General features: G+C 43.5%; 1 protein-coding gene across 1 annotated transcript; it reads left to right on the top strand.

Annotated features, from left to right (window-relative positions):
• The first annotated feature begins 2,046 nt into the window (after positions 1–2,046).
• On the top strand, positions 2,047–3,138 carry sox11a (SRY-box transcription factor 11a). The gene has a single exon (XM_068751617.1). It carries the CDS (start codon positions 2,047–2,049, stop codon positions 3,136–3,138), a length of 1,092 nt encoding a protein of 363 aa, XP_068607718.1.
• The last annotated feature ends 10,737 nt before the right edge of the window (positions 3,139–13,875 follow it).

Below are 13,875 nucleotides of genomic sequence, written 5' to 3'. Positions count from 1 at the left end.
ATTCACAGCCAATAATGAGCCATGCTAATGAGCAGGACACACACCCTGCATGCTCATCATTCAGCAGGCTCGTGATTCATGTCCAGCATTAAACCGTCATATAAAGAGATCAGGTTGAGCCAGAGCGGGCTGTGAGATACGACCCAGACAAGATGTTCCTAGATTTCCACGCTGATGTACAATCCCAAGGTGTTCCCATGCTGTACCTCAATGTGAGGCCATGCTGAATGAATCGCCTTTAAACCCACACGCTGCACGGGTTGGATCAAAAACCAGTCAAATGAATCCATCAGGGAAACACACGCACACTCAGGGAGACAGCATTTGCATGTGCCCCACCCCCAGAGACTCTTGCTCCACCACATATATCTGATAAGGCTTAATCAGCACAGGGTGGTCATGATAAAGCATTTCAGCCCTATCTCTGCCAGAGAGACCCACAGACAGGGGGGTCGTCTCCTCGAGGGTGGGAAGGTAAGCGTCCCTCCATCCCTCACGTTACTCCCCAAATCTGCATCTCCGGTGCGATTCTTTTTTCCTCTCCCATTCTCCGTGATACACCCCCCCCCCCCCCCCCTCCTCACCCTCTCTCCCTTTTCCTTTGCATGTCTAGCTGCTTGTCTCTGTATCAGTGGAGACACTTCTTAAGCCCCAGCTGGGGAAATACGGTGGCTTGGTGTGGGGGGGAGGGTTTCAAAGGGGTAAGTGATTGCCCTCTAGGGGACGAAAGAGAGAGAGAGAAAAAGGCAGGACGCCTTATTTCCCCCCTGCCTCCAATAGCACTGCTGGCTGCCACCCAGAGCCGAAGGGGGGGTTGGGGGTGCAGTAGACGCCAGCTTGATGCTACACTGCCTCTTGACACAGCAAACTCAGCAAGGAGCCTTCCATCCACGTCTGGCTGTTCGGACTCAGCTCAAGGCTGAACAGCCCAAATGTTGCCATCTGAATGAGCGTTATTGCTTTGGCTCCAAGCTTTATGTCACCGTGCGACACGAGGATAGATCACCCGCACACGGATAGCATGTCAAAGCATATTGTACTTTATGAGCGTGGTTTATTGAAAGGGTTTTTTATATATATTTATATGGAAAATGTTATTACAGTTCAATAAATAAGCTGTCTGTATTTATTAGGCATTTTCTTGGAGATAGAAAATATGGTTTAAAAGGTTCTTGGGATGATGATGATGTTTTCCAGGCGCTCACACTGTACCAACAACATCTGTGCTACTGACCTACATCCTGCCTTCAAATGCAGACATGGTAATAAAAAAATAATAAAGCGTGAAAATAAAACAAGAGGAAATCTAAAGTCTACTCCGTGATATCAGTGAAATGTCTGAGCTTATTTTGAGTTAATGATCGCGTCGACTCTCCCTAAAAAAGCCATTAGCAGCTGTTTAAATGCAGCCGTGCGCCTGCGACAGTGTCCAAGCGCCACCTTCAGTATCCGATCTAAAGGAGGGGGAGAATAAAACAGTCACATCTTTTTCCTCCAGATGCCTCTGCCTGTCTGTAGAACAACCTCTTCTCCTGCGTGCGTTCTTCTCTCACTTATAATATAAGGTTAGGGTGGAAAAAAAAAACACGTTGGAGTTTGGACTAACGCGCGCTCTGCTGCGTAATGTTAATCTCTGGTGCGTAATGTTCATCTCTGGCGCGCCAGCGCGCTAACTGTGTGTTTAATATGCCTGTCTCGCCCGGCGTGTTGCCCCCCCCAGACGCCGTGCGCCACAAATCCCCACCTCCACTCCAATCTGAGCTCGGGTGGGAGGAATAAAAGGGTTAAGGGGGAATATTGCAAGGAGTCTGCTGGGCGGAGCGCAAGGAACGCGATTGGACGGGCTGCCTGTGACGCAGGGGACATCAAAAAGCTGATAACTAGTTAAGAAGGCAGTTTGTAACTCTGGAAAAAGAGTGCAGAGCTTGAGACACACACTGAGACGCGGACGACCCCGGCGCAAACGCACAACTTAGCCGTCTTGGCAGAGTTGGGGCTGATAGACACCGAGACGTCCGGACGCAAAGTGACTTGGATCAGAGGACAATGGTGCAGCACACAGACAACAGCGAGACGGACGGGAGCATGTCAAGGGAGGCTACCGATTCAGAGGAGAGTGAATTTATGGCGTGCAGCCCCGTGGCGATCAACCCGGACTGGTGCAAGACAGCCACCGGCCACATCAAGAGACCCATGAACGCGTTTATGGTCTGGTCCAAAATCGAGAGGAGAAAGATTATGGAGCAGTCGCCCGACATGCACAACGCGGAGATCTCCAAGCGCCTCGGGAAGAGATGGAAGATGCTGAAGGACAGCGAAAAGATCCCGTTCATCAGAGAAGCCGAGCGCTTGCGGCTGAAACACATGGCAGACTACCCAGACTACAAGTACCGACCCAAGAAAAAGCCAAAGCTCGACAGCTCCAAATCATCGGCGCCGTCTCCGGAGAAGTGCGCTAAATTCACAAAGACCCCCAGCAAGAAATGTTCCAAGACGAAGACGAAGAGCGGCTCCAAGTCCTCTCACGGCTACGGGGAGGACTGCGTGTTCCCCACTTTAAAAGTTACAAAGACGGTGAAGAGCGAGCTCACCGACGAGGACGAGGACGAGGACTACGAGGACGACTACCGGATGGGGATTAAGCCGCGGGACGAGGAGCGCCTGAGGCCGTACAACGTAGCCAAAGTTCCGGCGAGCCCGACTTTGAGCTCCTCGGCGGAGTCCGAGGGCGCGAGCATGTACGAAGAAGTGCGGAACAACAACAGGCTGTTTTACAATATCAAAAACATTTCCAAGCAGAGCGCGCTGCACGCTGCGTCTGTCTCACCAGCATCCTCCAGGTCAGTCTCCTCCTCCTCCTCCTCCAGCAGCAGCAGCTCCTCTTCCGGAGAGGACGCGGATGATTTGCTCTTTGACTTTAGTTTGAATTTCGCCCCCAGCGCCCCAGGCTCGGAGCTGGGCAACCCCAATTCAGGAAACCTCTCCCTGTCTCTCGTGGATAAGGACCTGGACTCGTTCAGCGAGGGCAGCCTGGGCTCTCACTTTGAATTCCCAGACTATTGCACACCAGAACTCAGTGAGATGATCGCAGGGGACTGGCTGGAGGCGAACTTTTCCGACTTGGTCTTCACATACTGAACTGAAAGAGTTCCTATAAGTAATAAGAGAGAAGGGAGAAAGTAAATTATATATACGTCCTGGTTAAGTTGTCCCCAGCGCTGCCTCCTGAGGGTTTTCTGAAAGGTCCTGGAGGAAGGTGGAGGACCAGGTGCGGCGGAGGTGAGGTTTGAGGAATGAGATGCTTATGAAGCTGGTAGCAAGCAAAAAAAAAAAAAAAAAAAGCAAGGTCTTCAGATGGTTTTTTTTTTTCTTCTTCTTCTGGCAGCATGACAGGGTTTTCTGGATTTTTCCCCCCCACATAGGTCTGCTTTTACTGTTCATCTTAAACTGACCACAGAAGGGAAAAATACGTGAACTTCTATGCATCTTATCCTCTTAGAAACAGACAAACAAACAAACAAAAATCTGCAGGGAGCTAAAAAAAAAAAAAAAAACGGACTGTGGACTGACTCAAAGCAAATCTGTGAACTGATTATTGTTCAGGATGTTACTTTACAACGGTTTATGTAATTTCTAAATGCCGCAAATGTTTGTTTTTTGTAACTGATTCAGTTTACCTCCTGGTTTGGAAAATTTAAGCAGCCTAAACCTTTGCAGAATACAAGGCGTGGAGGAAACATTTTGATACATAACAGACCTCATCTTTTTAAAAGAAAAGTAAGATATTTTCAGGCATATTTTTGTACAGTTAAAAAGGGAATGTTCTTACTGTGCTTTCAGTGAGTTTCAGGCACTTCTTCCCTTTATCATTTGTTTTTAGCATGCAAGGGAGTCCTGGTTTTAAGGATTAAGTTAAGTTAAGACTTGCATCAAAAATGCCTTGTGATTTCAAACTAGGTTTTGTACAGTTGTAGAGCAGATTTGTTGAGTATTTGTAGACGATACAATGGCATCATGGGGAACACATACCTCAGAGCTGGAACTAGTTTCAAGATTGTATATGTACTGTAATATAGTAAAGTTAGGAGTTTATGTATATCATACTCGTGATATGTGGATGGGTCCCAATCGCAGGTGTGAAACTGGATTTTGGTATTTTTTATGGCACATACTGTTTTTCCCCCCGTTCTCATTTTTTTGTGCAATATATACTCCTAAGATACAGACCATCAACATTTGTAGCAAGTGATGGCAAACAGACTTGTGCACTGTCAACATCATTACATGTTATGATGCTGAAGCCTGTACAGGCAGAAAAATAAACAGATCAGCTGGAACTGATACAAAACAATATAATACGGCCTCATGGTGTGATGCATACTATATAAACAGATTAATAGCGTAATTTGAATGTAATTTGACTAAGAAATATAAAGGGCACATCTGGCACCAAATATCATGAGTTTAACTGAAAATTAGTGAAAGGGGGTTCTGCAAAAAAAGGCATGTATAGTCTGATAAAGTGGTGGTCTGGTTTTATTTTAACAAACAAGCAAAAAAGAACATTCCATAGTCCTGTTTCATGAAATGAAACTTTATTTTAAAACTGAAGACTGCCTTCTTTTTTTAAATCATTAACCATAAACCTGTAAATTTTTTATTTCTTGCACTTAAAAAAGCAGATATTGTTTATTTTTTATGTGGGTCTTACATATGAAGTCTGTTTGATAAAAAAAAAAAAGGTTTTGGAATATGACCTAATTATATGCCAAGACATTTTGTTGGAAGTTCTGGGCAGTAGTTATTTCACATTCCAAGTGTGAATCTGTCTTTGACTCATCTTTTAATAAATAAGTACCTACCACAATCGACTGTCCTTTGACTTTGTGAATATATGTACACAAATGTGTTATATGTTGCCTCTGAAAAGGATGTGATGACAGAATGATGTCTAATTTGTACATAGGCAGACACTCTGAAATGGACGGGCTCAAACTAACATGTGAATTCACATTTTTAATAAAAAGGAGGAAAAAAAGGAGAACTTATAAATTGCAGTGTGGAGGTGCTTTACTGTCCCTGTTTTTAACAACTTGCTGTTTTTGCACAAGCTTTTCTTTCACAAGGCCACTAAACATATGGGAACTGCAGCTTTAAGAAATTGAATCGCGCGCGTTCCTGCTCCGAGCGACGTGATTGGTGGGCTCGGCGGTCCCCTTGGAGAAGAATTGGAAACAGGAGCTGCTTCTTGCAGTGTGTGGGAGCTCTCCGGCTTGTCTGGCTTCCATTCAGAGAAGTAGCACCCTGCCCAGCAAAGACCGGCTCGAGAGATGTCCGAACAGAAAGCTGGAAAATGTCTCCACCTGATGCATGTTCACTTACAGAATCACAATAGTCTTTATTTAATATATTTAAAAGTCAACGTTTAAGTCTTGTCTAACTGGTCAACATTCACCAATCCTTCATGTTGTCAGTTTAATGTGCTTGGAAATATTGTAGTCATAGTTCTTCATTATTTCTTATTGTTTTATTTGATATAGAACAGTAAATTGCTCACTGGACACAAAAAAAATAGGCATGGGGAGAACAAACAGATGAGAGTAAAATAGATTTTACCCTCACCAGATCTGAGACTTAAATATCACATGAAATACAAGAGGGATAAAGACATTAAAGTAATAATGTATAAAGTAATATGTAGTGTTGGAGTTTAAGCATCCAGATGGAGCCTTTTGTCTCTGAGGCCTGGTTTTAAAGACGCACCTTTCACAGTTCAAATATAAAGAAACACAGACCCTGACCACTGAGAGATTTGTGTCTATTACAATGATAGAATCTAATGATGAATATTTGCCATGCATGGCTGCACAGGTACAGCCCCCCCCCCCCCCCCCCCATTAAGTCAGTTTGCAAATCTGTAATAAAACATTTATCTAGCTATTACTTTGCCTGACCTATTGGTCAAAGTTGCTAATGGGTTCCAAAGCTATTCCCAATAGAAGCTCGACATTGATTTTGTGCTCCTTTGAAATATATTCTCTGAGCTAATGCCACTGGTACATGTTGAAATGAAATTAGCGGCCCGTAGAAATTTCCTTCTATTTCCTCCCTAAATAAATAAATGGAAATCTAGAATGCTCAAGAGACACCTGGTAAGATAGCTGCCCTCCCAGGAAGCCGGCAGGGGGCGGGGAGGCTCTTATGGATGGCAACAATAGAAAGTAATTCCCCATCCCTCATGGAGTCAGCATGTCACAGTCAAATGCTTTACGTGACACCAATACAAAGACCTCTGTGACATAAATAATGAATGCAGATTGATCTCTAATTTGCTGCTTAAAGTGGACGTCTAAAATATGCCATGTGAGCAGTCAGCGCTAAAATTGCCCTTTAGACTCCATCCATGCTGAATCTGGTAACAATACGCTCGGCGCCGCTTCGCTCACATCTTTCCTCTGCACTGACGCTCACCCAGTGAGCTCAGCGGCATTACATCACTGCTTAGCTCACGCCGCTGCGCAGTAAGATTCCATGTTGTGTCATCGTTGATCCACATGTGCTGCTCCCTTCCCAGAGGGAGGCTGACTATTATAGCTATGGGAATACTTATATGCTCTCCACGCTGGCGGCTTCATAACAATAACAACGTTGCTCGACTAACTTTATACCTGTTTGCTGTCTGTTTATTGACGGATGACCAGGATTTATTTCTTCTGTTGTAAATCTGCCGTCTCAAACCTGCATGGCGTTGAAACCCCTTCTGTCCGAGCAAGTCCCCTCCCCTGCTTTGTTACACAAGCATGTGATGTAGTTTGATGCCAGCAGTGCGTTATAGATCCTATTGAAATAAGGTGCATTAATATATTTTATTATCTCATCAAGCCAAGAGAGAAAAAAAAAAGCTGTGTGTTTGTATGTCTACCATGAAATCTATGTTGCAGTGGCCTTGAAAGCACACTTTCCTGATTCCCTTTCCTCCCTGAAGGAAAATACGTCCATAAAAATTGCCTGCCTGAGCATCAGTCCAGCTCGTGTGTTCTCTTCTGCAGTCATGGCCTGGGGCGACTCCTGCTGCTGTAGATGGCTATCCATGTGGTTTGGTCTCCCAGAGTATGGGAGGGAGGCAGAGAGGGAGCTCCGGCCCCATCTGCTGCACTGATATTTACCAGGCCTTCACATTTGCAAGAAGGGGGCTGCAAAGGCCCAATTCCCTCATGGTGTTTAAGCTCTCCGGTACATAAACACACACACACACACATAGAGAGAGAAGGAGACCGGTAATAAAGAAGCAAATAGCTGTTTATACGAGTTAAACTCAGATTTTAACCTGATGTGTCTCGGAAACGAAACATGCAGCGTCAGAGATAATGCGCGTGCAGCTGGCGGCGAGTAACCCACATGGCGTGCTGCTTCCTAATTTTCTATTCACAACTTCAATGCAGTTTTTCATTATTTAGCAAAGGCAACAAGACACTGAAAATAAGTTTAGGGGCGCTGAAAGCGGACACAGTGGGCTGTCATGAATAGTTTAAGGTGGCAGTGCTTTTGTCTCGTCGAGACAGACACAAACAGTTCAATCACTCCTCCCAGAATATGTCCTGACACGTGGTGAGGTCTCACTGGGAGAGGGTCACTTCTTTTCGTGAGGAGCTGCTGGAGGTCGCACATCAGTCATTTGAATTAGCTGCAGAGAGGGCATTCGCACACCTGCTTCTCTTTTCAAACCCAACTCTGACTAACTGAATGGTGTCCCGGTTGACATTTTGTAGATTGTGGTTCAACATGTGCTGTGAGGACATTCTGTTTGCGCTGCACAAAATAAAGCGAGAATCTCCGCTTTAAAAAAAATGACACAACAAGGGTCTCTGTGTAATTAGAGCCATTTTGTAATCTGGCTATGTTTAGACAGCAATCCCACAAGTTTGTTGGCCTGATTGTGGTCATTTAAGGATTTACGTGACCTTGTTTGGAATTAATTGAGGTTCTATGTTAGATATTTATCTTTGAGCTTTAGAGCAGCTGCAGGAACCACTGGGATCCTCAGATAAGAAGAAGACATAAACCCTAATCCCCACTGGACCTATATAGTATATTAGTCCAGCGGGGTCAAAATGGGCCATAATGTATGCAGCATGTCAGTCCTAATTCATATTTAATCCAGATTAGAGAGTGAGAGTTTTTTTTATTACATTATAAACATTTTTTTTGTTTTAGATAATTCAGTGGTTCATGTGTGTTTATAAGTGTTTGTTCCAGATCATTTGGTTACCCTCTAATAAAATGCAGTAGATCTTAAAGTATTATTAGAACTCGCTGCTCTCTTATGGCTTGTGTGCATCTGCTAAGGAAAGTTATCTTGGCTTTTTGCCCAGATGCATGGATCCCCCCCCCCCCCATTTTGGAGAGACTGGGAATGTGTTTGCGTCTGTTTGTGGTTGAGCTCGTGTAATCATTAATTTGTTTTTGTATGAATGCGTGGTTCTGTTGAGCTCTGGAGGTGTAACGGTCCCAATCATGGCAACGCTACATGAATCTGTAGCTGTAAAAATACTCAGCTAATGAAAGGAAGCAGAGACTTCTGCATGTCTTCACTTTAATGACACCAGCAACAGACATTCATGACCCCCTGCCTACCCACACCAGGAATCCAGATTCAAACCCACAACACAAAGCTTGAGCGGGGCCAGCAGTTGGTCATTCATATGCATCTGAAATCGAATACTCTGCTGCTGTGCCCCTCCCCATTGGCCCCACCTTTCCTGACTCACCAGTGAACCTCGACTCCTCCAAAGCACTCGGGCCATTATGCACCACGTGCTTCCTCCCTCTCTTTCTTCCATGCCCTCCACCCCTTCTCCTTCCATTTTCCTGTTACCCAGGTTACACTGTCAGGGTACCCCCCCTCACAGTTCGACTCGACACAGGGTCTCATTTGATAGTCTTTGCTGCTGCAGTAAATAATTAGCACGGTGAATCCTCTGGGGTCCTATAGAGGAAGCATGGCTTGCTTACCAGAAGGCCTAAGGTTCTAATGATTGCTATCCTGCAAGGGTTTTGATAGCAATACACCCCCCTCACTGTCAGACACACACACACACACACACACACACACACACACACACACACACACACATACCCTTCTCAACACATTTTATGTAAAATAAGAAACACATAGACCCCTCCAGAATTCACGATGAGCACAAATGTGGCTGAATTAGCATTTTGACACTTTCCAAGCATTGGTTTGCAATAAAATACTCGGTGTGTTTGTGCTCAAAAGAAAACGGATGAAATGTGAAACAGATGTTTTTGGGTGCTTTGTGGAACTAAATATTGCAATGTTCTGCAATCAGTCAAATTAACAATTGATATGCATGTCTAATTATTGAGAATAGGAATACCTTGTAACAAATATTTTTTTAATGTATCAAACATTCAGCAGTTGTACAAACTACTTATTCTACCACATATTTTACTGACCTAGAAGCATGAATGCTTGGCCTCACTGATTAGCAAAGGAGACGCTCTGAAAGAGAGATGCGCTCTCAGAACCGCAGCTATGAAATGATTTTTTTTTACTGCATATAGTTTTTAACATCTCTCTGACTATAGATGCAGAGACATCATCAGATGGAAAGACTATGAACATCTGCAAAGACCTGAGTGACTTCCCCTATGTGCCCTCAAGTACACACTGAACCCACCCCCCCCCCCCCCCCACCATGAAAAATAACACAATGTTAAACAAATGTTATGCATGCAGATGAACCCTGAATCCATATCTATTACAGAATTGAATTTATTAAAAATGATTACACAACTGTGCACTAAAGCTGCCATGCCACAACTGAATCTGTATCTCTTGTGGTTAAGGACAGGATTTGAAGGTTGAATTTATTATCACACATCACAGATTTCGGGGCCTATAGGCCCAACAACGATTAAGTCCGGTCATGACGAGAATCAAGACTCCTTTTAACCCACTACTGGCACATATACAGCTTCTGCAGGAGGCTCTGGGTGGTTGTAGATTGTTTGTCGCCAGTGGGGACCGGAGCTATAGTGTTTGAAAACGACGGATACACACAAACACCACTGACACGCACACACCCACTCGCCTTCGCTCTCTGTTTCTTTCCTGGCTGGTCAGAGTTATTCATTTTTCTGAGCACCTCAGCCGCCAGCAGTGAACCGCTGTCACTGGGTCATTACAAATACCCACAGGCGGTTGGAAATGTCCTCAGATACTGAACCCGTGCTCCTCCGCCTAAGTGCTGCTGTTTGATGATGTTCTGACTGACCTACATTCCCCTCAGCAGAGACATCTCATATCGGACCTGATGAAATGATGGATCACGAATCCACTAAGTCCATTTGACATTGTCAAAACCTTACTTTATTTTATTTCAAGGCACAACATTTTCTTATATCTCTAAATGTAATTATTTGCTGGACTGGGGTGTCATGCAGTTATTTAATGTTGTAATATTTGTTTTTTTATGCGGGGGTTTTCAGTAGTTTCAGTAATATTTTGTTACTTTAATTGAGTGTTTCTAGGATGGTTTTTTTGCATTGTTATGCTTTGCACATTATGGATGTGTTATAAAAATATAAATATACACACAAATATTTGAAAACAATAGACATATTTTACTTCCCTAATTGGTGAATGCTTAGAACAGCTATTAAATGCATGTACACTTCATTTATGGTATATAATGACCAATCTGTTGAGTTTAATCAGCATCATTGTCCAAGTTTAACCCATGTTTGGGTTGAACTTGCAACTATCTACGGTGCACAACTATCACAGAAGTTAAGATAAGGGCCACAGCTGTGATCAAAAGCCGAGAGCTCATTGATTTTCAAAACCATACATTATGCTGCAACTATATCAAAGGGAATGGCCTGCGTGGCCTCTGTGAAATTCTCAGCATGATTTAAACATGCTAAGGCCATGTTTAAGCCTCAAGCAAACACATTTGAACTCTGAATAATAAAGTGTAACTGCCTACATGCCTGCACATGGGAGCCGCTGGTGTAAAAATAAAATCAAAATGAGTATGGGGAGAAGGAGAGAGAGAGTCATTTAAGAAACTGCTCAACTGTGATTTGATGAATTATTAAACTCTCATATACGGGTTTCATAATTAGAAAGGGTAATCCAGTCATTAACATTAGGACCAGCTGGCTGGCAGCATATCACTGAAACATATAATCCCACATCCAGTAATAGTGAGCTGCAAGTAACACTTATAAAAACTCACTAATAATCCCATTACTCAACCATATACTGTACATAATTGCTGCGCAATTAAACAACAAAAATATGTGTACTGTAGAGGAGTGGACACTGTAAGATAAAACTGCTTCCCAACCATTTGGAATGTCCCATTGCATTTTTCTTTCTCAAAATCTGGTGGCTTTTTCTTTTTCTTTTCTTTGAGCTAAAAATTAAAAAAGAGAAATGTTTAGTGATCCATCCTACGTCGAGTGAGGTAGTCATAGTTCGCTATAAGAGTGATAAACACAAATGCCAGGAAATAACAGCGTGGCGCTGACAGTGAGTGGCAACAAAGATGTGTTCAAGTAGGTTTAAAAGACAGACACGAGATATCAATGTGACTGAATGGTTGTAATAATAGATTCAGTTGGATTTTTTTAGCCCAATTTCAATCAGGTAGCTAGCTTGTTCCTATCGTGTCCCCTGGCACATTGGAATTGTGTGACTGATATCTCATACACTAGATTTCTCCCTTCAGTGCACCCTGGCATCCAACCTGCACAACCCCTCCACCCACATAAACACTTCCTCCCCGAGCTACTCCTTCAACTTCAATCCCCTTCCCCCCACCTCATCCGTCTCAAATCAACTGCCTTTTTTTTTTGGCCATATTTCTGTAAAAAGCCTTGATTTGCTTTGGCATTCCTGTCTTTATTCGTCCAGTGGGGCTGTGAGCTGGAATAATTAGGAGAACGCCATAAGGCCCTGCCTCCTGACAAGTGATCAACAAACAATGATTTATGAGTCCATCTTGTATCAGGGGATGACCATTGATTTAAACACACAAAGAAAAGAACATGAACAAACGGGCATGGCAAAAAAAAAAAACACACACACACACACACACACACACACATTGTGACCCACACAACCATATGCATAAATCAGCTTCAACGTATTTTCTGATGCTGTTGCTTTGTGCTGACTTGTCCTATTTACCCATCCTTCACTTTAATAAACACTAAAGCCCACAAGCCCAGCACTTGATATGGATTTGAAGAGCAATCTGACTATTGCACTTGAAAAAATCCCTTGAATGCTGCTGCAAACCTGCAAATCAATTTAGTACTTCGTATAGGTGATGATTCCACATATTCTCTCGATGTTGTTTTAAATATGAGTCATAACCAAGGCCGCTCAGAATGGACGTGGCGCAGAGTATCGCTTTGTCCCATCTGTTGTTTTGGTCTGCCTAGGTAGGTTTTCTTGACAGACAGCACACATACTTTGTTTTATCGTCCCGCCAGCTGCAGGGTCATTATGCATCCTTCTTACTGTGAAATCGCAGGATCGTATTTCCGTGTGCACTGGGAAGCAGCAGCTTCAGATGCTGATTAATGAGTAGTGAAATGGCCTTTACTTATTACAGGTTGAAAATATTAATATGGGAAATGCTGAAAGAGAAGAAGGACGCCTTTATTATGTTACCGGTCTGATCCATCATCTCGTAGATCCGTCACAGGTTCACGGCGTCAAAGAGATTAAGAAGTCATATTAGTCATCAAGCGCTAAGTGATCCTGTTCCTATTAGTATGGATGCAGGCTGTCATCATCATATAAGACTCCTTTTAGCACTCAATAAATCTAAGTCTGCATTCATTTACTGCGTGTGACATCCTGTCCTTTGCACAAATTCCCAAATTTCTTTACATCATTTCATTTTAATAACTTTTTAACACATACAGTTATTGATCGTAACATAAAAATTGTAGCGTTTGCCAGGACACCTGTGGGAAAGGATGGTTTTCTGCAAGTAGAAGACACAATTTACCTGCTTTGCAGACATTAGACAACGAGGGGATGAACTCAGAATTATTGTCTTCCCTCGCCACAGATTGATCGTCACTGCAGTCCAGTCGATATATGGCTAAACGTGACATTAATAAAGCGACTGGTCCTACTGCCTGTACCGTAACACCACAGAGCATGATCCGGCAAACGCTTATGTGAGAGGAATAAAGGAATCGAGAGGTCCGGATACCTTCTCCGGTTTTCTGCGTGGTGAATGGGCAGCTCTATGTCCATCGCAATTATACTTTTGTTCGTGATTGTTGTTGGTCAGAGGCAGCCGATCAGGAGGAGTGGATCCATATTGATTAACCGCCATTGTAAGGGAATAACCAAGTCAAGTTCTCCCACAGTGGCAGAACCAATGTGTGTACGCCGATCTCGTCTGCTTTATTAACTTGCATTGTGGCAGTGCAATAATTGAGCATGTGGTATGAATCCATGCAGCAGAGGTTCATGCGTCTTCCTCTCAACGCTCACTTTAGCTGCCTGATGATGGAAAGGCCTCTGGTGCCTTCCTTCCTGCTTTACGTGGACAAGCAGTTGTCATAGGGGACATCAATACTTGAATGGATAGACAGTTTTATCCATTGATTAAACACTGAGTGAATGGACGGGTGCTCACCCTCGCAAAGACAGACGTCGGCATCTGTGACTACCCGTTCTCCGTCTTGGTGATTTAGGGTACATTTGTGTGATGATCTCTAAGTGCGGTGGCATTCCCTCACCTTAATATATTTGCATGAACATAATCAATGACTGAATATGAGCCACCATGCATGTGGATGAAGAATTATGTCGGC

This window comes from Brachionichthys hirsutus, chromosome 18 (assembly GCF_040956055.1).
Source record: "Brachionichthys hirsutus isolate HB-005 chromosome 18, CSIRO-AGI_Bhir_v1, whole genome shotgun sequence".
NCBI lineage: Eukaryota > Metazoa > Chordata > Actinopteri > Lophiiformes > Brachionichthyidae > Brachionichthys > Brachionichthys hirsutus.
Note: the sequence above shows the minus strand (reverse complement) of the source record. Positions and strands in the feature narration are given on the sequence as shown.